Here is a 25,804-nt window from a genome sequence, read left to right as displayed (position 1 = left end):
CAGACCACAAATTTCGTCACATACTACTATCACCATCATCATTACCTCCCCAAAAAGGAGATTGTTGCAGACATTATGAAAGGTTTCAAATAATCCTTTATACAGGTTTCCTTTTTATATTATATTCACAGGAAATGTATACAAATGTTACATGCGTTGCCTATATTCATTGTTATGTTGTCTATATTTTCAAATATTTATAAATGTTAATTTACTGAATTTTCACATAGCAATATATTCAAATGCATCTTTGTTCGAGCTTTACATTTGATGACACACAATGCGATTACATGCAGCCAGTGCTTCAATATTCTCTAAACTGAAAGAAGCGTACACAAGAGATCTGATTAGAGGGTGTTGGTAATACACCTGTACATTTCATGACACACATAGATTCACCTCATAAGTGACACGGAATAGGTCATTTACCCTCATGGGGTTGTCATCAATTAATCTGTGGTTTAAAGCCAGTTACGATATCAAACTACCAGCTGAAAAAGGTTTGCACAGCCAGAAGCCTGCACACCTAACTTATGAGATAGAGGGAGACAATATCTTTTAATCATGTGCGAGTTAAAGCGTTGTGGACAAGTCCTTCTCACTAAGTACATAATGCCAGTTGTTTTAGTCCTGGGAGCTCTGGTGTTAATGGTATCTGTCATGGTCCCTTTCATCGTATCCCTGATGCTCTGGGCAGCTGATCCCAAGAGAGTTCTGTAGCTTCTCCTCCTGCTGCCGGAGCTCCATAGAGTCGACTAGATCATAGACAATGGCCATAGACCAGACCGGGGTGGGGTACCAAGACTTGATGGTGCCATCTTTCCCGATCATCAGCATGGAAAAGTATTCCTTGCTGATTTTGAAGTGCTCCCTGATGCCGTCCACTACCCCTTGGGAGAGCTCTTCCTTCTCAGACTGACTTTTTCCTGTAGGCAAAAGAGAAGGAAGACAATGGTCAAGAATGGTCATGCATCTTGTGTGCATATTTCCCCTAGAGTGCAAGAGCGGATTACAGGCCCAAACCATAACCGTTCTCCTGAACAATGAGGAGGTTTTCACTGATGAAACCTAATTAAGTCAAATGCATCTGCTAGTCTGATTTCCAACATTAATATAAAGGACCTTAAATCATTAAATTCTCACAAGGTCTTCTAAATCATTTAAACATCTCTGCAGCATTTACACTTTAAAAATCTTACCATTTAATGGAAACAGCTCAAGTGAACCTGAAGCTTTAGTTGCTGCACCTATTAGTTTCAGTACAGCAAAATGACGGATTCCTGAAAAAAAAGATAAGTCAGTGTTTTATTGGATGGTTTAAAATCTTGTCAGTGATATGCACATTTTTTGAAGACAATATTACTTTTTTAGGTCTCACTTAAACCTAAGGGCAGATGCAGACGTGATATCATACCTCAATTTTGAAAGTGCTCAAAATGTCTTTCCTATTCTTAAAAGCCAAGTGCTTCCTGTTTGTACATTAGTCACAGTGTTACTGTTACTAATTTTAAAGTTTGCAGTCAGCATATACAACATGAAGGACAAACTGACATACCTGATGTTAATTAAAGACTGGACTTATTTGTTTCCCCAAAAAGTCTGGATATTCTCTATTGTAAAATATGCTTTATAATAACTATTAAGGTACGATTTTGACCATGTTTCTCCAATTCCTCTGTACATTTCTGTATTATAAAAATCAGTCATGTAAAGCAATAAGTCCTGTAAATCATATATATATATATATATATATATATATATATATATAGGTGATATACAAGTTTATATGCAAGACTATCAATTTTAACAATATTTATGTGATTTGACTGACTGGGAAGAGGAGAAAGAGTAAGTCAAAATGAATCACGGTGAGCCGTCAATGCTTGTATGTCACAGCATCAGCGCACAGTGAAAGGCAATTAAATGTGACAGTATTCACAATGAGCCATTATATAAAAAGCAGTATATTGTACAGGGAATTTAGTTCAATAATTTAAGAGGACCTAGGTGATGGGTTTTTCCCAGGTTCCACATTATGTTAGGTCTTTCTCCGGCTGACATTTCTAGTATCTTGGATTGATTTGCATAGAACAAAGTGTACTTTACCCAGAGGCCCACAGGCCAATCAGTTTTTAAATTCACTCACCCAGAAAGCAGGCCTGCCCATTCAGTGCTAATACTTGTTGCTGGAATGAATAGTCATCTTCAGTTGGACTGGAAATGACCAGAAGTCGTCTTTTTGAAATAAATCTACAAGTTAAACAAAAATAAAACTATTTTATTTTGTATGCATAAGTACAGATGAAAGAAAGGAGACAGATCCCAGACAGCAAACTAAGTTGGCCCAATGTTGGTTTATGATTGGCGCGGTTGACAAGTGGTTGGTTGGCACGCTAACTATGAGCCAACGTTGGCCTGATGAGCAAAATTACATTGGCCCACTCTCAGTTATCTATGTTGGGCCAACACAACTGCCAAATTGAGCCCAACATTGGCCCAACCTAAAAATGCTGTCTGGTTATACGTTTTATCGTCTTCATTTTTAAATCTGTACAATGTTCAAACAGAAAATAACATGACTGACATTTTAGTGTACAGTACAAGACATTTGTTAATCAAAATAACCCTCAGATTCAAGGTTTTTAAGTATCCATTTTAAAAGGTCCTTAACATTGGTCATTCTTCCTCATTCCCCACTGTGGCCACCAATATTGTGACATTCATAGACAGATAACTGAACGTCATTTAGAAACATACTGAGAATATAAATTATATTTCTATCCAACTGAAGCTTAGTGAAGTAAAGTAAAACTTTCAAGTAAAGTGCTGCAGGTATGTTAATAGGTTATCAATATTGGATTCCCTTCTACCGTTTAATTACTCCTCAATAATGCATTTGTCAGCAGAGTACCTTGTTAGTAATGTGTCCACACTGCCTTGCTCTTGTGGTTGGCAAGAGATAGCATGCTTCTTCTCCATTTCCACCTCAGTCCGTCTCGTTGGAAATGAGTCAATGAAATCCGTCATCAGTGGTACAGCAATGGGAACATCAAAGAATTGCTGGATATGAAGCCAAAAAAGGTTGTGAATGTATTAAAACATCAGGGTTATCAATCTACCTTTTCCTGCTGTTTAAAGTTAGGCGAATAGGCACAGCATCTATAGGGACTGTTTCAAGGCACCTTATAAAGCACATACAGGATATAAAAGGAATATGCAAATTGTATTTATTTGCACCTTGTTTGTTTTACTTTGACATTATTTAATGCGATTTGTTTAATGTTAAAATAACAAATTTCTATAACTATATGAAAAGGGCAATTGTTAGTTGATGTAAATGCTGTATCATGATGTAAAATACAGTCATGAGTTATTTATAACATTATTACTACTAGCTCTGTATAACTAGCACACATTCTACAAGGGAGTTGCCTGTGTGAACTAGACAAAACTGTGATATGGACCAGAAATATACAAATTCTTCTGCAGCCAAAGAGTTTTCATAATTTTCATATTAACTGTGTTGACAGTGATGTAAAATTATTAACTGTGAACTTTGAGGGACTAGGACAAACCACCAAAAAAAGGCATCTGTGAAGATCAGACTAATTAGTTTGGTATAATTTTAAGAAATACACTACACGATGTTTGCTGAATATGGGTATACTGTATAAGGCTATATTTAAGTCAGTCAAACTTTAGAAAAGACCTTTTACCTTCTGCTGCAAGTCATAGTCAGTCAGCACCATAGAAAAATCCTTATTATGGACCATTCCATACTCCTTGCGAAGCCGTGAAATCAGGTCCTGATCACTGGATTTATCCACGAGGTAGTCAAATGGAAGGTCATCATCTAAAATGTATTGAGTGTTTGAAAGTTACAGATATGGCCAAGGAACCCAAGTTAATGAAACTGGATAGAAGGACATTCAATGCCAATTATTAACACTGTGAAAAAAGTTTAATGCAGTCTAATAGTGTGTTCAATGTGCAATATTTGCTGCCTGTGTGATTATACTGCCTTGCTCAGAACTATGTATGCACAAAGCCTATAAGTCACACAGGAATAGTTTCTAAAAACACAAATATTGTTGCTAGGAGGGGTGTCCTTTCCCACTAAATGGAAATGCAATGATGATCACAACCATTTTGCATTAGTGGTTTAATCTGGAAAATGATCAGTGAGAGAGGGATAAAATGCTTGCCAGGTACACCAAATATTTGGAAGGCCAGCCCGTGAAAGCATGTAATTGAGTTTTAATGGTCCAACAATTTTTCTCTATGGAGATTTTGATTTCATATTCCATTACCAATTTTTCAAAATAGTATATTCCTGGTGTGCAAAGAACACTTATTGTCACACCTGCTCTGGCCTGCATTGGTTTCATTTTCCTATGTTACCGTCTGCCAGTGAGTACCAGTTTTGAAGTCACACTCACAATGCTGCAAACACTGTTCAATATAGACTTCCCCACACATTTGCATATTTATAAATATTTGAAAGGTGTGCTCTAGGTAGGGCACCAATCCAGGTACCAGAGACATTAGGCCATTACATTTTTACAAGGGAGAGTGATAATGTAAGATTAAGGTTCAGTTAAGAGTTAACAGTTTTCTCATTTTCAGGAGTAAAAATGCAAACACACCACGTTGATGGTGCTCTAGCTGCAGAGTGCTGTTATGCTCAGAGCCAAGAACAGTCACAGTTGAGATCTTCCTCAAAGCCAGATCACAGCTGTGCTCCAAATTTTCATCCCTTTGCTGGACATACAGTGGGTTTGTTGCACTGGGGGTGGTAATAATCTGTAGATAGAAAATAAAGTTTAAAGAAATCATTGCAAGTTTGCCTTTAAATATTTATTAAAACCTAAACTATATGTTTCGTAATTACGCATGTTTCTGTAAGAGGTGTTATGATTTAAAAGCTATACTGAATCCTCCCTTTACTGAAATCCGGATCCATCTATGGAGGTATTCATTTTATTAACTCCTGATATTGAAACAAATATATATAAAATCTAAATATTTTCTGTAGTATAGTATTTCCTTGTTGCACATAATATGAACAGACTTACAGGTAATTTTCTTACACATTCTTTTTGAGCTGTATTAAAAAAAAAAAAAAAAAAACATTATGCAAAATACAGCTTCAAGATATATGAAAGCATTAACTTATACCACTACAAAATTAAAAGCAGCAGCTTTCAGCCTCTCTAAATATGCATGAACACATTTCAGTACACAAAAAGGAAATGTGGCTCAGCTAAGTCTATAAATTCAGATTCGGAGAAAGTTCCATGTCTTGGAAAGGTTAAATAGTTGAAATATTTCCCTGCTGTTTTACGTCTCTCACGAATTCTTAGTGCAGAGAAACTGACAATCTCATACAATATCATAATCACATTACAAGGTATGATCTACAAGAACACACACTTTGTTCTGTTCAGTTTGTGATGCTTTCAGATACAATGTATGGTGCATGCAAAATCAATCTAATGCAGCATAAGGGAGAAACAGTCAGAAAACATTTGGCAGAAGTGATGTGAAAATAAAGATAAGTGTTTCTGTATAAAAAATACTTTTCAAAACTACACTTCTTTCCAATGTATTTAACATTCCTAAATTGCCAGCACGTCATAGATGCATCTGTAAATTAATGCAGTTCTCATGGATTGCCAAAACGCAATCAAGTTTAAAAACCTGAACATGCACTTCATTAGACATGATGTTCAACAACATTGGTTTAATTTGGGTCCAAAGGGTTGTTACTGTGGACCCAACAGAAAAGAAATGTTTACCTTCCCAATTACATTGAACAACAGCTAAATTATTTTTAAAATGGCATTAGTAAAATTGGACAAGGAAACAAATCCTAAACAAAATTAATTAGTCCAACCAAAATTAAATGAAAAGATAAATTAACACATTTCTCTGGTTAAAGGCTTTTAAAGTATTATTTGTATTTTCTGCATTAGGTAATTGTAAGTAATGATCTATATCCAAGACTTACCAGAAGTCTCCTTTTACCTTGGAAATTCTCCAAAAAACCCAGCACCGCTCTGTTGTCTGCTGCCCGCTGAGATTTCTTCCCACCTCTCCGTCCCTTTTTTTTACCTCCTCTGCTTTTCCCTTTACCTCGTTTCTTGGATTCTCCTTTCTTACCTTTACCAGACCTTCCTGGAGTATTTTCATCAGCTTTGTCCAAACTGGTATTGGTTTTATTTTGACCCTGCCTTTGAATAGAGTCAAACAGATTTGTCTTCTCTTGTTCACTTGCTGCAGTACCGTGTGCATCCTGTGTGTTTGATCGTTCATCTGGTGGGGCAGTAGTAGTATATAAACCTGTTCGACCCTGCTGCTTTGGAGGTAGAATAGGGTTAGTTCTTGCATTTTCTGTGACTTCATCTGAGTCAGTGCCAAACACTCCTGACATCTGGTTAGTCACTGTAGAGTTTGACAACCTAGATCTGACCAAGAACCTCATGTTCGTTTTTGTTCTTGTAAACGGCACACGCCGAGGCAGTGTTTTCTGGGGACTTCCGGGTTTTTTACGGATCACAAATCTAGATTTCCCTCTTAAGATGTCCTGGATCTTGCTCCTTAGCACAAACTTCTTATCCCCCTGCCTCCTCTGCATGAAGCTCACGGTGGTGGAGTTGCCTTGTCTCAAAGGACTGGAGACTCTTGCCCCTCTCCGGATGTGGCCCAGTTTCCTTTGGGTTAGCCTTTTCCGAACTAAGCACTTTCCAGCAGATCCCCTCCTCGTCAGCTTCTCTACTTTCCGTAAAGGTAAATCATCAATGGCTTCCAGGACGGCTTCAACTCTAACAGGGTAAGGGAAGCGCTCGCCCACCTTCAAGTTCTTCTTCAGAATCAGCATGCTGAATGTACCATCTGATACGGACAAATAGTGTAGCAGTTTGGAGACCGTGTCCTCATCGAGCAACTCCTCTGCGGCCTCCCCCTGGTGAGTGGTTCTTCTGATCTTGCCCTCCATCAAGGCATTCTGAATGACAATAATGGTGAAGGTGTCTCTTTCGGCCAGGCGACAGTTCAGCCCTTCCGATTCCTCCATCTGCTTTTCCATCATTCTTAAATAGTGATCGGCTCTAGAAGGAGCGGTGATGACCCACAGGCGATTCTTCCCAGCAAAGCCAGACAAGAAGTCCAGGTCCATGGTGTCGGGCAGATTCGGAGATCTGTGTTCCTGTGTCTCGACATCTGGAACAGATTCCTTCCTGCTGGCTGCTGCACGCTTTCCAGAGGGCTGTGATCTAGACAACAGTCCCTGAGGCCGGTCTTGTCGCTCTCTGTTCACTGCAAGAGTGCTGTTCCAAACTGCAACCAGGAATAACAAACCCCACAGATTCTGCATCTTCAGCTGTCGCATCTATGCTCGACCCTAAACGGCAAAACATTAGGAGGTTAAGAAGCACCAGTTTAAAAATCTGCAGAGGCTCCTCTCATGTTCACAGTTAGAACCCAAGCTCTGTTTCATATTAAGACTGGCCTTCGTTTCAGGAAACTCCTGGAATCCTTCAGCTTCAAAGTGCTCCTCGTCACTGCAGAATGAATGTTAATCCAAGATGGTCTCAATCTGTCCGACTCTATTGCTTTTGGATGCAACTCCAGCTGGGGGCCAGCAGGACGATGAAAGTGAAGGGAATTTCTCTGGAAGGTTTATTCTGAAACCTGAAACTCCCACAAACATAAAAAGGAAGGACTGGACCTCCCACAACCAATAGCACAGCAACTACCCAGTACCCACTGTTCTGGGGGGGGTGGGTAAAAATCCCATTGCAATTTTATTAACATGAAACCACTTGTTACCACTTGTTTATTCTGCACAAACCAAACAGTACAACCTACTAAACAGATAAAATATGAATATATTTATTACACATGTAAATACATTTCTTTACCATAAAAATAGAATTATTTATTAATTTATTTATTTATGGTAAGTATAGTGTACATGGTTTAGAGTTGGTTGACAAAGATTTTAAACAATCTCAAAATGTGGCTACTCTGAAAATACAAGCAAATAATCCAATGTTTATGAAACAAGGTTTAGGATTTTTTACAGATACAATGCAAATAATTTGCCATTCAGGTGCTATATATTACCTTCTGTTTTATAAAAGTACTTAGGGCTGTAGATGAAGACTTCCAAACAATCAAAAATACTGGAGGTAAATACACATTTATTTTATTTATATATATATTTTACTTCAGCAGCCAAAATAAAAAAATTGCAAGTCAGACAGAATATTCATCAGGGGAATTAAAGGGTTAATGTTCGTGATATGCTTTAGTGGCTTCACATCTGCAATTCATTAAAACCCTGATCTGTACAACAGAGTCAAAAGACACATGTTGACTATTGGGAAATACGTCTGGGAAGAATGCTTTGTTAACTCACCCCACATTTAATTACAAACAATGAATTGTAGTCGGGAATGTAAACAGAGCACGTCTTACCTTAAATCCATTAATTTCCCAAGTACCATATTTACTAGGAAAGAAACTCATTATCGTATAAAGCTTTCTAAACATTCCACGGGATGGCTTAAGCACAATCACTTGTTTATCCTTTAGGGATATCAGTGCTTAGATGTGAAGGAATAAGCCCACCTGTCTCCGAATATGAAATGGACACCACAATATTCACCATTTCTACACGCAAACACAAGTAAAAGCAGAATTGACTTTTTTTAAACACACGCACATTTCCTGTTCTGTTGTTGTTGTTGCTGGTGGCAGATCATATTGAAGGTGCTGTGAGATCACCACCAACCCTGCTTAGATTGTTTGCCAAGTTAATCAATACGGCACAAGTGCAGTGCTGCTGGCTCCCTTCCCTGGACACGAATTACCCTTCAACCCTGAAGAGAAAGCGTTCCGCTCTTTGAAAATACATTTAAAACAATGGAGAAACTGTCTCATGAGTTTGATGGCAGCCTAAATGGTCTTCATTTGAGGAGATCACTCCCTGCCCAGCTGTAGATTTCTTCACAAAACTAGGATACTTAAGTGCATCTTTTTTTATCTTTCTTTCTGCAGCAGTAGTTATTTAGAAAGGCAGAAAATATAACTAAGAAATATGTTCAACATTATTATGAAACATGCTCACTGATACCATTTCAGAGGTGTTAAATTATTTCATAATATCCTAATGTTCTTCCATTGCTCAGAAACAACACAAGTGATTATGCTTCCCACAAAATACATTGCTGCTTCTAAATTACCTACAAGAGATGGTTCAGATGGTTATGAGGTGTGAAATAATGTAACGGTACAAAACACTATCCTCTCCTATACAGCATTTGGGCTGTCGGAAGACCGGCTAGATAACAGCATCTCAATGTCTTTGATGGCTTTAGATGTTCTTTCCAAAGCTTCAGAGATGCTCTTCTCATTGAGCCCCGCTGTGGAACCCCTACCCTCACAAGAACTGCGGCTCAGTCCATCGGGGTCAGCATTGGACTTCAGCAGCCCGCCGTTTTCAAGGAGAACTGACCTCCTGCTAAGGAAAACAGGCACACCTTTTTGTCCCTTAACTTGCATGCAGTTATTTAGGAACTGCATTTACCCAAGTTAATTGTTTTAGCCTTTTCATAGACTGATCTCTAATTCTTCTTCAGTTATAATCAAAACTAGATTTCAAAAGTATTTATATGTATAATTTTGATATTCCCCCTGTACTCATCTTATCATATTATAATTTCCCCTTGGGGTATTATTAAGAGTTTATTAGATTATCAAAGAAATGCTCTAAGACGCTTTTCCATACAAACATTTTTTTAATTTTCAATGCTAATATTAAAACAAATCAGAAAAAATATATATTGTTGGCTTTTCAGAAGAGTCAATTTTGACTTAAATCATTATACAAATATCCCCTATTCACTTCATTGCCAACAGTCAGCTCTGATAATGAAACGACAGACATAAAGTTAGACAAATGGCAAGGTCAAGGATACAATTAAATCTCTTGATTTTCTGGAGTTCAGTTACAACTGACCTGTGACAGAAGCAAGAAAGAAATGGTTACATAAACTCTTTAAAATTCAAAGCCCATAAAAATATGAAATATATAAAATATATAAACTATTTTACAGTATATAAATCCAAAATATGTGAGAGTCTTGCATGCAAGATACTATTTAAATACTTTATAGATTTAGATGCCAATAATGTGTGCTGAACACATTTCTTTAGAGAGTTGTTTTGTTGTTAGTCTCAGTGTTTACTTCTTACCAATCATTGCTAGGATCAGACACCTGGACATTTCTGGAAGGCTCTCCTCTTCGTTGCTGGCTCTGGTTTACCCACTGGCACCACCTCACAGCCGCACTCACATACCTAAAGACCGATTCCATGGAATTAAAACAGACAAAGCACATTCTTGTTGTTTGTCAAATTAAATCCAAAAGTTCTTAACTGGGCGCAGATCCCAGAAGGCAGAGCAGCATTGCCAACAATTCCGATCTGGGATCACAGAGACAGCATCTTCATATATACTACACTTGTGTATATTAGTTGCATAGCAAAAATGGAGGGAAGAAAACTAACTTCTGGTGGCAGAAACCTTACAGAATGTATGATGACACACCATGCACAACATATGTCACCGAGGTCTGTATTGTGTTTGTGTTTGTAGTGCTATAATCTACTATCTGTGTGATGTTTTTGCATCATTTACAGTGAAAGAATTGGACCCAAGCACCAATTCTACTGGAGAGAATAAATCCTCTTTTTTTATGCCTCATACCTTCTGTAGAACAATCTGGAACGTTTAGTGATGAAGAAATGGGGAGCAAAAAATTGATCCTCATATAAAGGCGATTTAATTTAATATTTCCACCAGAAGTCATTTAGTTATTTGAGAATGTTGGGGCAGATGTTCCGTCTTGTTTAGTTCTTCTGAAATTAGGTTCATATGCTATGATAATGGAAACATTACCGACTATCATCTATTAAGAATTTTAAAGAGTCACAAGAAAGCATGAATGTTAACTAATTCCATTAATTATTAACATTCATGCTTTTTTGTGACTGTCCATTTTTATACTTAATGGATGTTCTTGGCATATTAAGAAGTGTTTAAGAAATAACAGTTGTGCTTGAAAATGTATGTTCAATGCTGTATGAATATCAGAGTCTACAAAGGTATTTATAAGACAAAAGTCTAATTAACATTATTATGTTAATATGACATTATGCATATTCTGATCTTGACACAATTATCTCAAATATAATTTCTAGTGCGACCCCAAAATACACCAGTGGTGAATGTCATCGTAAATCATGTTGTCCGCTCTCTATGGTGTTTGCAAACCAAGCCTTTGTGCGAAGGCATGTAGTATTGCATGTGTACCTCTCATGTAGCCCTGGGGACTGCACTTGTACCAGGTGACACTGCCCATCAGGCATGATCAGCTGACACCACCCACACAGCTGATGATCCACAGAGGGAAACTGGACTGCTCTCCTTCCCTGTGCAAGACAGGGGCACAAGACACCCTTTATACTCAGAAGACATTGAAAATGCATCTGACAGCATCTTGTTCTTGTACACTGTACTGTACCTCTGCATCTGATGACTGAGAGCTGAAGTTCCACATCATGTGCAGAGTCACCCCATCCCTGAAGAGAACATGCACTCTGCCATCCGAAAACGCACTGAAGCGTCCAGTGTCTGGAATGTGCGCTTCCTCTATAAGAACTGGGATGGTTGTCAGGACTGATAGGCTATTCTCCTGCAAAAAACATAATGAAAATATTGAGGAATGCATCTGCATATGGCTTAAGTCATGCATGTTTTTTGTTTACTTCAAATCAATTTCAATAGGGCCCCAAACTATATGTATAGTAATCTCAAACCTTATCTGCAATTTCTAGCCTTTAGACTAACATATTGGCTTTTAAAGAAAGTCAAACATGGTTCAAAATCAGAGAGGAAACAAAACTAAAAAAAACTAGGATGGCTTTTGACTAAGACACATTTGAAGCCTTAAGATGTAAATTAAACCACTAATAAATCATATCTAAATAATTAAGAAACATCACCTGCTGCCTTATAATAGCCTATTCAAATTAGACTAGGAGACTGCAGAAAAGTTAGTGACTTAAACACTTAAGGAAATGAACTGGAAAAGAAACCTATAAATACAGTAAGCTTTTATACTGCATTTTGCATATATGAAAGACTTAGACTAAACACACAACATTAACTTTAATGTAGGTCTTACATAACAAGATATGTTTGTATGTATGCCACTCACACACTCAGTCAGTCAAGATAAGGGTCACCCCCACTAAATGGACAAAAGCATAACAAATATGAAAAGTGTTTCCCGTGTGATTAAATCAAGAATATGGTACTTTTAGGTTTTTGAAAAAGCCCACCTGGAAATAATCTTTTAATTAAATTCCAGACCTCATCTTAATACTGCAGGAAATCCTTGGAGAACAAACAGGAAAATGGCCCTTTGATAACCTTTGAAAATCTTTAGCAGTTATGCCCTTTGCTCATATTGAAGTCAGTGTTAAAAAAGCTCTCTACAGCTAAAGCGAATACATCTGCAACTTCTATTCATCTGAATTAAAGAAGATTTATGGCAAGGGAGCAGGATATAGGCACCTTGGGAGACCGGGTTAATAGCCTGGCACAGCTGTTACAGGACTACCAGATTTGTCTGCTTCGCCACATTTACAGGCTTTCAGTGAACACTAATGTAACCAATAATATGAACTTCAGAGGGACTAGTCAGTGAAGTACACACATCTACATCCTCCTTAACTGCAAGGGAAACATGGAAACCAACACAAGGCAAACTGTAATATACTTATAAGTTACAACTATACTTTATGTTTATGGAAGGAGTTGTCAGCAGTCTGGCACTCTTGAGATCCAGTGCACATTTCAGAATCTTTCAGACCATGAAAACAGCATGGATGTCTCATTTCCAAAATGCTTGGAATTGTTCGTTTTCACAAATACTTTTAATGCAAAATGCTGTATAAACAGTAATGAGGAAAGGATTAGTCATGGGACATTTCAAATTTTCTGTTTTTCTTAATCGAAGCACAAGAGCAGCTCTGGCATTTAAAATTGAACACATTTCATTCTGAACATGATTCAAAGCAGCAGTACCCACATTTCCCATAAATAGGCTCCTTAACCAGTAACATGTGAAAAGTGGCTCCTATTGAATCTAGGACAGTCCTGCTGCATAATCTCAAAATGCATTACTCGGTGAGGGCCTGTATTGTTGACAATGGTGCGGATATTGGTTTGCATGAAGAAACCACAAGAACTGTAACACATAGTTTCTTTCATTTTTAACCACTGTGCATGCTACAAAAGAATATATAGTTAAACTAAACATCTGTCTGTAGAAGGCTAGGGTTTGTATGGTATTTACACAAGAAAGCACGTGTAGTTCACATCAGACTTGGACTTTAGATTTTGGAGATCAATACTTCCACTTTCAGTATTATATGATATGGTAGTATTGTCAGGTTTTGATGGAGCTATGGGAACTGGTCTACATTCGTACATACTTTAATTAGATCCAAATTAGATAAATGCTATTAGAGAATTCCAAAAGGGGTAAAAGATGAAGAAACAAACACAGGGTTCCCACTCTTATTAGAAAATAATTGTCCAGGGCTTTTGAAGGACATTTTCAATGACATTTGCCATGACTTGGATATAAAGCGCTCGATCGCTATACTGCCCACCATTACAATGCCACCCTCATCTACCACCAGCATAGAAAACCATTGTTTGTATTCCCCCAACTAGGCCTATATTTCCTTGGTTGTTGAATGGCAGTATAATGAGGACTGACTGACTGACTGACACCCACACACAGACCTGCAACAAATACAATAAAACTGAAAATTTCAAAATTATGATTTCATCACTGACTGACTGAAATATCAGAAGTACAGTTTAGGCTTACCCACAAGTAGAGGTCAGTGTTTGTGTCCAGTATACCAAAAAAGGATTGCAAAATGTACATGAACTCAGGCAAAAATGTAATCTAGAGATTGTTTTGACTAGTTACTCTGATGTTGGGTTTGGTCTACCTCAGAGGTTCTTTCTTTCAAGTCTTTCAGAGTTGTATCCAGAACTGTCACTTCTGTCTTTTTTTCTGTTACAATTTTGCGAGGAGCAGTTAAGCAGTGTGAAGTCTTGTTTCTTTATCAGCCCACTCTGCCATTTCATATGCTTCATATTGCAATGTATTTATGCTGTGTATTATTTTCTGCCTCTTTGTCAAAGAAGAGTTATTTTCTTTTTTATCATCAGATTTCTCTTTTTTCTTTTTCTCATGTTCCAGGTACTGAACATATCACATCCTAGCTGCTTTGCAACACTGCATGAAGGCCTTTGGTAGTGCTCCTTCCAGTGGGCAGCCAATCAGGGAATCTTGCACCAAGTGTAGGGATTTCTTTCAGATTTTCAACTAGCATATCTTTGTTGATTGAGTGTACTCTTTCAACTGCTACTTGCCCATGTGACAGAATAGACATTTCAGCAAGTCCCACAGATTTGCATACTCTGCTTTACTGCCTGCAAATCTTCCAAGAAATGTGTTAACCCTGGAGGTATCACTTTTGTAGACAAAATGTTGGAATTGTACTTTTTCCCATCTGAGTGAGGAAAGGTTTGTACTCAAAGAGGATCAGGTCACACTGTTGAGCAGTACACCACTTTTTCGAACTTGGATATGGCAAGCTCCTCTTCATTGACCATGGCCACTGGGTCTAGGAAGCTCATGAGTCTTACAGCAGCATACATTAGTGGGCTTTTTACAATATGTTTCTTGGTAGTTGTTGAAAGGAATGTGATGCTGTTCAAGCAGTTGATTTTCCTGAAGCTTCTCTGATGCTTTGTCCAGAGTTTGCTTAGTGGAACACCCATGTCAAGCTGTTTGAGTGGTGCATGCAGTGCTTTGTTGAGCGGGTCAAGTCTGAACATTTGGAAGGGTGACCTCCCTCTTCATGAAGCATGAAAGCAAACTCCTCAGAGTGGACTGCTGCTCCTTTGCCAAAAATGGGACCATTGGGGCATCAGTTTGAAAAACTTTAGGAAGGGTTTTGCCTTGCTACATATACAAAAAAATGAAGTTTGGCCTCAAGGAGAAGGTCAGTAGTGGCCACTAGGATAAAATATGCTGATGTTGGCATCTTGCTCTTAGGGAGCATCTTGTAGCTGTTTATAAATGACACAGATATGTCAATCACACGCTCTGCCACTGCTAAGTCTTCCACCCATCTGTGAGCAAAGAATTTAAGAGGGAATTTTGCCATTTTTGAAGTCAAGTCGCCTGACTGGTGTGTCACTGGAATAGCTGCCAAAGGGCTTTCAGTGTTTCTCCCAGTTTCCAACCTGTCTCTTTCTCCCCCTGTTGAAAACTGCCATGCACAATATACAGACCACAGCTTCCCAGGTTGATCAACTCTGCTACACTCGAGTCTTCCTGGCTCCTGTCCTTTTGGAATATCATAATAAATTTCAAATTGACATTTGGGCCATCCATGGATATTTTGAGAAGCTTCTTTGGATCAAGTGGTGATAGACTATTCTTCATTTTCTCAAGAAGCTTCTCTGCTTGGGTGTGTCCCACAAATTCTGACTCCAGGTAATGTACTACTACCTTCTCCCCATTTTCACTCCAGTATCGTCTAACTGATCCATCTTCTGAGTCACTTTTATTAAGCCATTCATCAAAAGAGATTACATAGCACTTTGACTGTTCAATGTCCTTAATTAGCTGCTCTTTGGAATATGGTGCTAAACCAAAACATACAAGGTAAGCTGCTTTTGTTGCACCACATGAAAATGTATTTGCAATTTCACTGTCTGGAAACATTTGTGAAAAAATGTCAGATTCATCCGAGCATGAGTTGAATTAAAAATGTGACATGACCATCTTCATAAGCCAACGAATCTCAGCTTCTAATACAACCTGGCGTGAAAAATGATTTGCAACTGTGGAGTGGCCCTGTGGTCCTGAGCTTGTACCCTCACCATCATCTGCAGTTGACGCTTGGAGCTCTACTCTTCTTTGACTGACACTTGCCGCTTCTGCACTGGTCATGGGAGATGCTCTCTCAGTTGTCAAACTCATTAAATGTGTCATATGGGGCCTGTTTTGTAACTGTCCTGCTATCTTGAGATGGCCCTGGCCTTGTGCATGACTCTTGAGCCCATGTTACTGACATCAAAGGACTTCTTGCAAAATTTGCAATAAGCTCTGCCAACATTCCCAATACTTCCCCTAACCAGACCCGGAACCGGGGATCTTCCTTCCATTCAACTTTGAATTTGCACAGCCTTTTCCTTACATGATATCTTCCCTCACTTCTGTAGAAAACACACCATGACACTATAACCTGAATTCATGATTTTGCAAATGACATGTAATATTTTCTAATAAATTAATTCAAAGTGCCACCATAAATAAATGATTTCCAATAAAATGTTACATTTTAACAAATTTGTATTATATTGTTATGGCTACAAAGCATGCAAGTAAATGTGCTGAAAAGAAGACTTACTCATCTGAGCCTACACACAAAAGATATTTCAATAATAACAGGTTTGGACACAAACACATGCACGCACACGCTAAACCAGTCAGTGTTAGCAGTTCGTGTAGGTACAACTATGGATACACACTATGGCTAGAGGAGGAGGCACAGATGATCAGCAAAGTAGACAAGCTAGGCTGGATTTCATTTGCCTGATAGGCCTACATGTAAATGAAAGGGGCAGCCTGTATAACAAATAACACACTTGAAGTGCTTTAATGTTGCTGTGTGCTTCGCTTTTCGATTTGCTCAATTATAGGAAATAGCAGCTACATTTGTAGCCTAAAGTTACCATTTTCCATGAACTTCCAAATATTTCCAGGACATTTGATACATTTTCTAATTTTCCATGTGTTCTCCATGACTAGAAAGGAGTCAAAGAATGTCAAGGACACGTGGGAACCCTGAAACAAAACAACTTATTGTATCCAGAAGCAAAATGTTATTGACCTTTGTTTTCCTTATGTAACGTGGTAAGTTCTTTGTGAAAAGCCAGACCACAGCAGTAAAATAAAATAGCTCTGCAAGATGGGTCAGAATATCACATGTGCTTTTTGTTTAACAAACTAAAGCTGATGAAAGTTTGATCTCTGCAATTTAATTAAGTGGTTTCTCAATATTCTTTTCCAACCATATATATGGGTCATAAAATTTTGTGCTGCATTTTCATTAAGAAAGAAACCCCATACCTCCTTCCAGCAGCAGAAAGTGTTAGGAAGCTTCAGTGAAAGTCTGGTCTGGCTATAGCTCTGCAGGATTCTGAGGGAAAGGGATTTAAACAGATGGAAAATAAATACAATAAAAGTACTCTCTCTCACATACACACACACACACACAATAGACAATACAGTACAGCATTAGATACAACCTTTAAATAAGATCTGACCTCAAGTGGCATCACAAGACCAACTACAGAAGTTGTCACAATTAGGCTGTTGTTTTTTTAACAGATGCTGATGATATCCAATGTAAGTTTGAAAGGCTATGCCTCATACACGCACAGTAAAGAGTTGTACGTTCAGTACATTTCGACATAAAAATTTGAAAAGTCAATGGCAATCAATATTGTTAAAAGCTAATATATAAATCAAATACATAGAGTCCATCAGTGATGTAGCCCATACGCAATTAAATTCTGGCTCTTGGCAAATACAGTTTCTCATTTACGTATTCGTGTAATCTTAAATCAGTGTTTTAACATAATGGAGTGCCTAGTCTATGAGAAGACATGTGTTTTTTATTCCCTTGAAGTTTTATGAAAAAGCTGCAAATTGTGACCTATTTAACAATCTGTTTTGATTTATTTATTTTGCTTATTTATAAACATTCTTACAATAAAGCTCTTGAAAGCCATGAAAGCATTTTTCATATGTTACGCTCTAATATAAAGGTCAAATTTAAAAACCCTTTGCTCCAGTGAAAACCTTAAATTTGATCCCCTTTAAAATTTAAAAGCAGTATCAAGAAAAGTGTAATGTTCTGTAGCATTAGCAATGAAATACGTAGACACATAGATGACAATGTACATGCACATAGAGAGCTTGGTCTTATTAATCAGAAAGAGAAAACTACCTGTGTTTCCAATTTCAAGTCTTGAATGACATACTACCTGTTAGCACGGGTGACAACTGATGAAATTGAATATCTCTGTCCAGGTACATCAGGGGGTAGACTACTCAATAAATACATCTTCTCTTCAGTCTGTGTGGATATAAAACCAGTTAATAATAGCGTGAGAGAGAAAATTATAATATAATATAAAACCCACAAAACACTATCAGCACACAACACCGTTTCAACCTCAAAATGTCTGTGGTAAGAAGAGACACCTTAAACTCTACTCTCAATGTCTTCTGTTACTAGGAAAGGCTGAGTGTGCAGAACAGTAACCATATTTCAGCTGAGTGTCAAGGTCAAGGCAAATTAAGTCCTTTCCCAACATCTTTGAAACACAATTGGACACAGTGCAGTAGTTCTCAGAGTGAATGCATGGTGTAGAGAGAGTGCCAGGCAAGGCAGGAACTGAGAGTGAATATATCTTCAGGATGGTCAAACTAAACTTTTATCATTATTCCACGACAATCAATGACCCATTTAATAGCCGTTGCTTTTCAACCATGAATGTTCTTTCAAGATACTGATGTGAACATTTAACAGCAGGCAGTTAACACAAAAGTTAATCATTTTCTTCAAGACGTGAGTAAAAAAACTAATTAAAGACCACTTCCATGTCTTTACAGTACATTTAATTTCTGATAAGGTTGCCCATGGACACACTGTAGTTTCCTGGGTTTTAAATGAAAGAAAAGTTGTACTTCTGCAATTGAGGTTACAAGTTCATTCTGCAGAGAACGTCAGGACACCCTTCAGGCCTGGAAACAGAGGTGCTCCATGCAAACTGAGTAAAGCATTATCATTATGAGACCAAAGAACAGCATGCAGGGGTTAAGGTTACTTGAGTGAGCCACTGATCAACAGAAATTAGGTCAGGGCAAAGAATGTTTAGGTGACCTTAAAAATTATGAGAAAGAAAGCTGTTGGGTATTGGTGGGTGATCGCTTGAAATTACGAAGAGAGAGACAAAATTGAATTGAGATGCTAGTGTAAAATTATCCATCTGTATAATGCTTAGGGCAGGGGGGGCAGATGCTTTTTACAATTTTTACGTAATTGTTTAAAGGAATGGATGTGTTTACTGGGGACTCTTACCCTAACCCTTGCCCAACCTAAATTCTGACCCTCTCCTGAACCATAACCATTATAATAGTGTATAATACAGCTTCACTAGTCAAAACAATACTTAGAGACAATCATTCAACACAATCCAAACCTTAAACCTAAACTGACCCTAGTCCTTTAGCTTTATTAAGGGTTACATCTGACACAGGATGCAATCATAGTAGTTTGAGGTCAGACGTCTCCCCAGCTCTGATTGTTCCAGAGTGTGCTGTGCAGGCCTTCACCATTTATTACAAATGGTCTACTGAATCCTAGTATTATGTGTAGAAATACATAGCTAGCCAAAGATAACCAGTAGATTAAAACATATATGAAATAAAAATGATAAAAATGAACCATTCTGAAAGGGAAATACACAGAGGCAGCTTGTCATGGCATCTTAATCATGCACTTCTTTTCCATTTGAAAATGTGCTGTGGAGTTTGTTGGCTACGTGTACGAGGCTTCCCACATACCTGCTCTGCAATGCCTTTGGCTGTGTGATGAGTGAAGTAGTTTGCAACTGCTCCTTTTGATCTGATGACTGAGCCATCACCAGGGTAAATTTCTACTGTGGTGATCAGTCCCTTGATAACCCTATTAAGAAAAGAAACACATTACACAGAGAAATAGGTGTAGGATGGGGGGGGAATAATTAAAGAGTAAGCAGCAGTGAGGGACTTCCAGCAGCAAATCTATCAAAACCTGGAGATAGATCGAATCCTACACAGCAAAATCTATAGTGTTAAAATTACAGTGTTAAAATATAGTGTTAAAAAAAGTGTTGTTTCAACACTCATCTGGTTAAATTGACACTTTAAGAGTTAAACCATCTTGAGAGTCAGTGTTAATACTGGGTGTCAAAATAAAGAGTGTTGATTTTATACTACTGGTGTAAAACCAAAGAACTATAATGCATTGTGGTAGATTCCTGAATAATTGTTGTTTTATTTTTTCTTATTAATTGTATAAATGTTAATTATTGTAAAGTAGTTTTTGTTTTTGTAAACTGTGTCTTTACCTGCCAATATATTTATATTTGTGTTATCCATTTTTTTTACCCTGCGTTTGAAGTCATGTCTCTGAGTTTACACCTACCATAATCTGTCTATTTCTACGCTTATAGTGGTGCTTGTAAGCATTACCTCTTTGTGCTCTTTGTGCAGCCTGTCTGGCTGGGTCTTTTGTTTTTTATATATAAATAACAAAGGACTGCTTGATTTTACTACACAGTATCAGTGCTATACATGCGCACATTTTCCTGTGTTAACATGTCGTTTGATTGATAGAAGCAGAGTAACCAGGGTTTTAACACTTTAATGGAGTAACACAATGAGAATGTTTTAACATTGAGAGAGTTAAATATTAGAGTAGACTTAACACTGTGATTGTTAAATACCCCATAGTGTTAAATGTAATTAACACTGGTGAGAGTAGTGCAGTGTTCATTTTGTATAAATAATAGAGTGAAAACAACACTGGAAATGTAACACTGGTGCAAGAGTAACTTTAACACTATGTAGGGTGGGACCAAATGTTATCTGAAATAGTGTTAAAATGCACTCTTTAAGAGTGAAATTAACACTGATGTTTTTACTGACAAAGCTTTAAACATAGGTTTAAAAGTAGCGGCCTAGAAGTTTAAAGAGACAGCTTTACAGGACAGGTATATTTCCAAAGCAAAGAAAATACCTCACCGATACACTATTCCTTGGCACCAAACGACTTTTACAAGTTCAGTACGCAGGTGTTGCTCCAAGTCTTGCTCACCATCTGAGTGGGTATTCCCATAGTTCCACCTTAAACACAAACAAAGAATAATAACATAATTAAAAACATGAAATAAGAAATTAGATTGGAAGCTCACCTTGTTTGAAATGTTCTGAAAGCCTAAAACTAGAAGTCTGCTACTGGTCAGTGAATGAGGCTTAGGGATATATACGTTTCGCTCTGACCTGTGTTGGTGAGGCATGGGGCAATTTAGGGGCAGAGGCCCAGGCAAGCAGCTGGTCTCCCTCTTCAATACATCAGCTTCCTGGGAGTTAGAGCTCACTTCTGGCGCCCTCCCTCCTTCAGTACTCCCGGCAGCTGTGTTTCCTTCCTCTTTGGACTTCATAAATGCAATTGCTAGAGATAAGGGATGGTGCCAGATGGCTGGAGACGATAACACTGAATGGTGCTGGAGCACCCAGGTGTAGAGGTGCGTCTGCGAGGTGCCAGGCACAGGGGATTGTTGATGTATTTTGCTGTGGTTAGAACAGGACCCCAAACCAGTAACCTCCGAGTGTCTATTTTCCTTGCCTTCAGGGATCCTAGGTGCGGTTTTACTTTGTTTCATGTTGAAGGTTCTTGCTCTTGCAATTTCCTCGATATCTGAATGTCCCCCAGTATTTCTTGTCATTGCCTCCTGGGTGAGAGGCTGGGAAATCTTTGGACTGGCTTTGCAGAGAAATTCCACTGAAAACTCCTGCCCAGAAGATGAAAGGTGAAGAAAAGCTCTCCCATCCACAGACGACACGGTTACCCGGCCATTGTCAGTGAGCTTAACACCACCGGAGCCCTCGGCAGGCCACTCAGCCTCCAAGACATCGATGTAAAAGTGCTACAAATGCAAACACAAAATAGTTAAATTAAATTATGCAAGTGGTGGGGAGGGTGGTGGTCTGTAAATAGGTTTTAGCACAGATATTAATTTACATTTTTGTGTGCAAGAGGGATTTTATAGTGGAATCAATTGGTTCAATCAACAGAACTGCGGAGGAAGGCTTGGTGAGAAAAGGGAAGACGTGCTTTTTTGACTGAAACAAATGTCCAAAGAAATATTGTGTATTTATATTCAAAATGTATGACAAAAGCGGGAGAAAATATTGAAAATAACAGACTAAAGATGAAAAACATTAGTTATATTAACACACAACATAATAAATACAAACTAATCTCTATTAATGTAATCATGCAAAATGTAAAACCATGTATAAAACAATAACAGTAAAATTATAAGCCAACATTATAATAAAAATGATCATGGTTATTAAATCTGTTTGAGTATATGATCATGTCTATGTATAGAAAGGAAATTGGAGACCTCTGTTGGTAGACTTTACACAATTGCATGTGCAATTATCATCCATCTATTGTAATGTGTAGTATGGTGTATCATGGTAAAAACATTGCACAAAATTGTAAAACCAATGGTAAAAATGTGGTAAAATCATGTAGTGTGATGTAGCATAGTATTCATGTTAAAGTACAGGATACACAAAAACACATACACAGACAAGAAGTGGTGTTGTTACATAAGTATATATTTGGTAAATACTACACTCCCTACCAAACGCCCCCTGTCCCCTACAACATGCTATTGCTCTCTAGGACACTTTAATCAATGACTAACTGATATACACTTAATGACTGATACACTAATAGATTGCAGCCTACATACACTACTACTACACACTGCAATTTCACCACTTCTGGTGTACACATAAACAACTGAGACAGCAGCAGGACACTAACCTTCCTGCCATTTATTCAGAGTTGTAGGGTTTAACTATATAGGCCTAACAATTTTGATATATTCTGTATTGTGTTTGTTACATTTGTTATAAAGTTTTACAAGTATTACTGTAATATCCTGTAGATATACATTAAAAAAACATATCTAAACTAAACGAAAAAAAGATAGAGAGGATATATTTCTTAGTAGAAACTCAACTGTATTTTGTATAATAAGATAAGTCATTTTGCATTTGCTTTAGTATAGAAATACTTCTAGGGCCGAAATGATATGATTGACACAGTAGGGATGGGAACAAGTATTCAAATATTCAAAGGGATGTTAGTATTCGAATACTTCTGAGAGTAGTTGAATTCTGCGAGATTCAAAAAATGTGTAGTCGTATTTAAAAAAAAAAAAGTTTAAATTAAACATAAAAATGCATGAAGAAGCTAATGTTTTCATTATGTTGGTAAACCCTCATTATTGATAACTACATGTAGTACAGCAATGCTAGTATATACGGACTGTATTCAAAACCGCATACTACCATACTACACTAAGCCGGATGGCTTGCTGCATTTGCCAAAATATGCAGTATACAACCAGAGCTCACTACAATGAATACTGCATCCCATCATGCTTCACAATAGTCTGACTTTCCATGTCACGTGAGGTCACATGAGATATACAGTACACTGAATCATAAATCTTCATACTGCGTACTGGGTACTGCAGGGGTTCCCAAACTTTGTTCTGCCCAAGGACCCCTTTGCCAACCAGATTCTGCCTGAGGACCCCCACCTACAAAAAATGCTGCAACTGCCTCATTATACTACGTTAATAAAAGGAAAAATGGAGAACATAGAACCTTATTCTTAGCTTGCCACAGACCCCCCTAGTGCCCCCTCACAGACCCCAGTTTGGGAACCTCTGGTGTACTGTACTACTTACTTGTCAGAAAATCAGTATGTAGCATGGAACATGTACTTCTGCCAGCTCTCTAAAATAAAATACTTCTTTATTCAGTCAAGTGCAGCTAGGCAGAGCACCAGAATTGTATGGGCAGCTAATTACACAACTGCTGGGCAAGAGGTAGGAAGGAGCAGTTTGGTGAAGCAATCAGTGAATGAAGACAACAGTTTTAATTTATTATCAGCAGAAACATTATTAAACTCCAGCAGGATTTAAATACAAATAAAATTCACATATATAAGAAATGGTTTTTTACCAAATAAGTTTATCCAGGAAAAGTCTAAATCATGTTTTATTGACACTATTGTGATAAGATCAAACCAGAGGAGCTTTTCCAGATCTGCAAGGACACACCGACCCGGGGACACAAATGGAAATGGCATTCAAGACAGAAAACAGGAGACACTTCTTCACACAGAGAGGCGTCACAATCTGAACAAACTCCCCAGCGATGTGGCTGAAGAGACACTTTGGGAACATTCAGAAACAGACTGGATAGGATCCTTGGATCACTTAGTTATTAATGGACACCAAAACAGCACGATGGGGCGAATGGTCTCCTCTCGTTTGTACACTTTCTTATGTTCTAAGATTTAAAGAAATGAATAATATTTACAAAAAATAATAAGCAATTGAACAACTGACATAATTGCACTTCTTGGTTGTAAAGCTGTAACTGTAAACTGTAAACCACCACTATCATAAGATTAAAAAGTCTTTGGGTCTTACTGTTCTGTTGTTCGCCGGGATAAGTTCTCCTGGGAGATAAGGCCGAGTGGCAAACCTGTTTCTGAACTCCAGTGCCTTGACCATCAGCTCCTGGAAATCATCAGTAGATATTGTGAAAACTTATCAATAAGCATCCCCCCACCCCCACATTTTAAATCACACATTTTTTGGGGGGTGACTCGCTAATAAAAGGTAAGGTGAGGGGGAGATGCAAAGCAGCAACATAACTTATCAATAGGCTCTTCAACAATGACTATAAAAAACATGTTTCTGCTGCAGTATTTGTTTTCTTTGGCGGTACACAACATTATACAAATAAACTAAAATGTAAGTTTTATCAGCTACTGTGAAACGACTGAACAACTGTTGACAAAAGTTTTACTGATTAAAATAATGCATTGGACAATTTTGGAAGCTACACCATACAGAGGGAAGGACTGCTGCCAGTTTAAAAGTATAGATATGGGAGATATTTGCAATGCACGTCGAGGAGCTACTTGCTTTATAGCTGCTGATGACGAAGCGGGTTCTTTGTCGGATCCTCTCATTCGGCTGTAAAGGGTGTGACGTCACGGGTGACTTCTTCTCCAGGACGGACTCGCAGCCGCAGGGAGAGAGCTGCAGACAGGAGCCGTCGCCGTATCGGACCTCCACCGATTCGTCCTCATACAGGGCCATCAAACTCACCGAGGCCATCATTCTCGGCGAAGAACAACCACCCCAACCGTCAACAGCAATTCACAACGATTCACAAATTAAAGAGTTTCTGAGGGCGGTTTGGAAGTATCACAACAGTATGCTTCCGATGTCTATATAGGCTTCTGTCCAGCGTGTCTAAATATGTATTAAAATGTCGGTTATGAGGCCACTGATGCTTTATTTGACAACCTTTGCATAGTCCTGAAAACGTCTTCCTGTTATTACAAACCTCCCGCTGCTCCCGTCGAAACAAAACATCATTTCATTGGCTGACGCCCGTCCAGTAAGCTCGGCTTCCATTGGCTGATACCGGTGGTTGCCTGGGTGACCCAAGTAATCAGGAACGTTGCTGACCCCCAAAAAACATTTCAAAGCGATATAACCTAAATAATTTGAGTTTAATAAGGGTTAAACAAGTGAAAATAAAATTCACATATGCAAAGGTATTTATGTACGTTTCTATTTGTTAGAAATAAAAATTAAAAATAAGCAGAACTTACTTTCAATTGTTATTCAAAGCATTACTATCACCAACCTGTAGGTGGTATTAAATTAAGGTTAACCTGACATAACTGA

General features: G+C 38.1%; 2 protein-coding genes across 4 annotated transcripts; both read right to left on the bottom strand.

The window, feature by feature from the left end:
* Nucleotides 1–95: 95 nt before the first annotated feature.
* Nucleotides 96–7,680, bottom strand: ccdc80l2 (coiled-coil domain containing 80 like 2). Its single transcript, XM_066712150.1, has 7 exons — nucleotides 6,011–7,680; nucleotides 4,647–4,803; nucleotides 3,717–3,853; nucleotides 2,912–3,060; nucleotides 2,147–2,250; nucleotides 1,200–1,280; nucleotides 96–926 (listed from the first exon to the last, which is right to left on the bottom strand). The coding sequence occupies exons 1-7, from the start codon at nucleotides 7,388–7,390 to the stop codon at nucleotides 646–648; spliced, it is 2,289 nt and encodes a 762-aa protein (XP_066568247.1). The 5' UTR covers nucleotides 7,391–7,680; the 3' UTR covers nucleotides 96–645.
* Nucleotides 7,681–7,939: 259 nt separating this feature from the next.
* c8h5orf34 (chromosome 8 C5orf34 homolog) lies at nucleotides 7,940–25,478 on the bottom strand. 3 transcript variants are annotated; one of them, XM_066712147.1, is made up of 12 exons: nucleotides 25,031–25,478; nucleotides 24,530–24,619; nucleotides 21,285–21,931; nucleotides 21,027–21,128; nucleotides 19,806–19,926; nucleotides 18,221–18,312; nucleotides 17,301–17,370; nucleotides 11,592–11,762; nucleotides 11,381–11,499; nucleotides 10,261–10,365; nucleotides 9,984–10,024; nucleotides 7,940–9,515 (listed from the first exon to the last, which is right to left on the bottom strand). In XM_066712147.1, the coding sequence occupies exons 1-12, from the start codon at nucleotides 25,226–25,228 to the stop codon at nucleotides 9,316–9,318; spliced, it is 1,956 nt and encodes a 651-aa protein (XP_066568244.1). In that variant the 5' UTR covers nucleotides 25,229–25,478; the 3' UTR covers nucleotides 7,940–9,315. The 3 variants fall into 3 exon arrangements, 2 of the variants coding, with proteins under 2 accessions (XP_066568244.1, XP_066568246.1); XR_010817680.1 differs by lacking the exon at nucleotides 11,381–11,499 and having other exon boundaries at nucleotides 9,417–9,515; XM_066712149.1 differs by lacking the exons at nucleotides 7,940–9,515; nucleotides 11,381–11,499 and having other exon boundaries at nucleotides 9,811–10,024.
* Between the last annotated feature and the right edge of the window lie 326 nt (nucleotides 25,479–25,804).

The sequence above is a fragment of the Amia ocellicauda genome, chromosome 8 (genome assembly GCF_036373705.1).
Source record: "Amia ocellicauda isolate fAmiCal2 chromosome 8, fAmiCal2.hap1, whole genome shotgun sequence".
NCBI lineage: Eukaryota > Metazoa > Chordata > Actinopteri > Amiiformes > Amiidae > Amia > Amia ocellicauda.
Note: the sequence above shows the minus strand (reverse complement) of the source record. Positions and strands in the feature narration are given on the sequence as shown.

Bases quoted from the DNA above. Each gene is read 5' to 3' on its own strand.
- c8h5orf34 (XM_066712147.1), bottom strand. From the start codon at position 25,228: ATGATGGCCTCGGTGAGTTTGATGGCCCTGTATGAGGACGAATCGGTG. The intron at 21,932-24,529 runs GTAAGACCCAAA...TTGCATTTGTAG, and splicing joins TCCCGGCGAACAACAGAACA to CACTTTTACATCGATGTCTT. The intron at 19,927-21,026 runs GTGAGGTATTTT...TTTTCTTAATAG, and splicing joins TGCCAAGGAATAGTGTATCG to GGTTATCAAGGGACTGATCA.
- ccdc80l2 (XM_066712150.1), bottom strand. From the start codon at position 7,390: ATGCGACAGCTGAAGATGCAGAATCTGTGGGGTTTGTTATTCCTGGTT. The intron at 4,804-6,010 runs GTAAGTCTTGGA...TTCTATCTACAG, and splicing joins AAGGTAAAAGGAGACTTCTG to ATTATTACCACCCCCAGTGC. The intron at 3,061-3,716 runs GTAAAAGGTCTT...CTTCATATCCAG, and splicing joins ACTATGACTTGCAGCAGAAG to CAATTCTTTGATGTTCCCAT.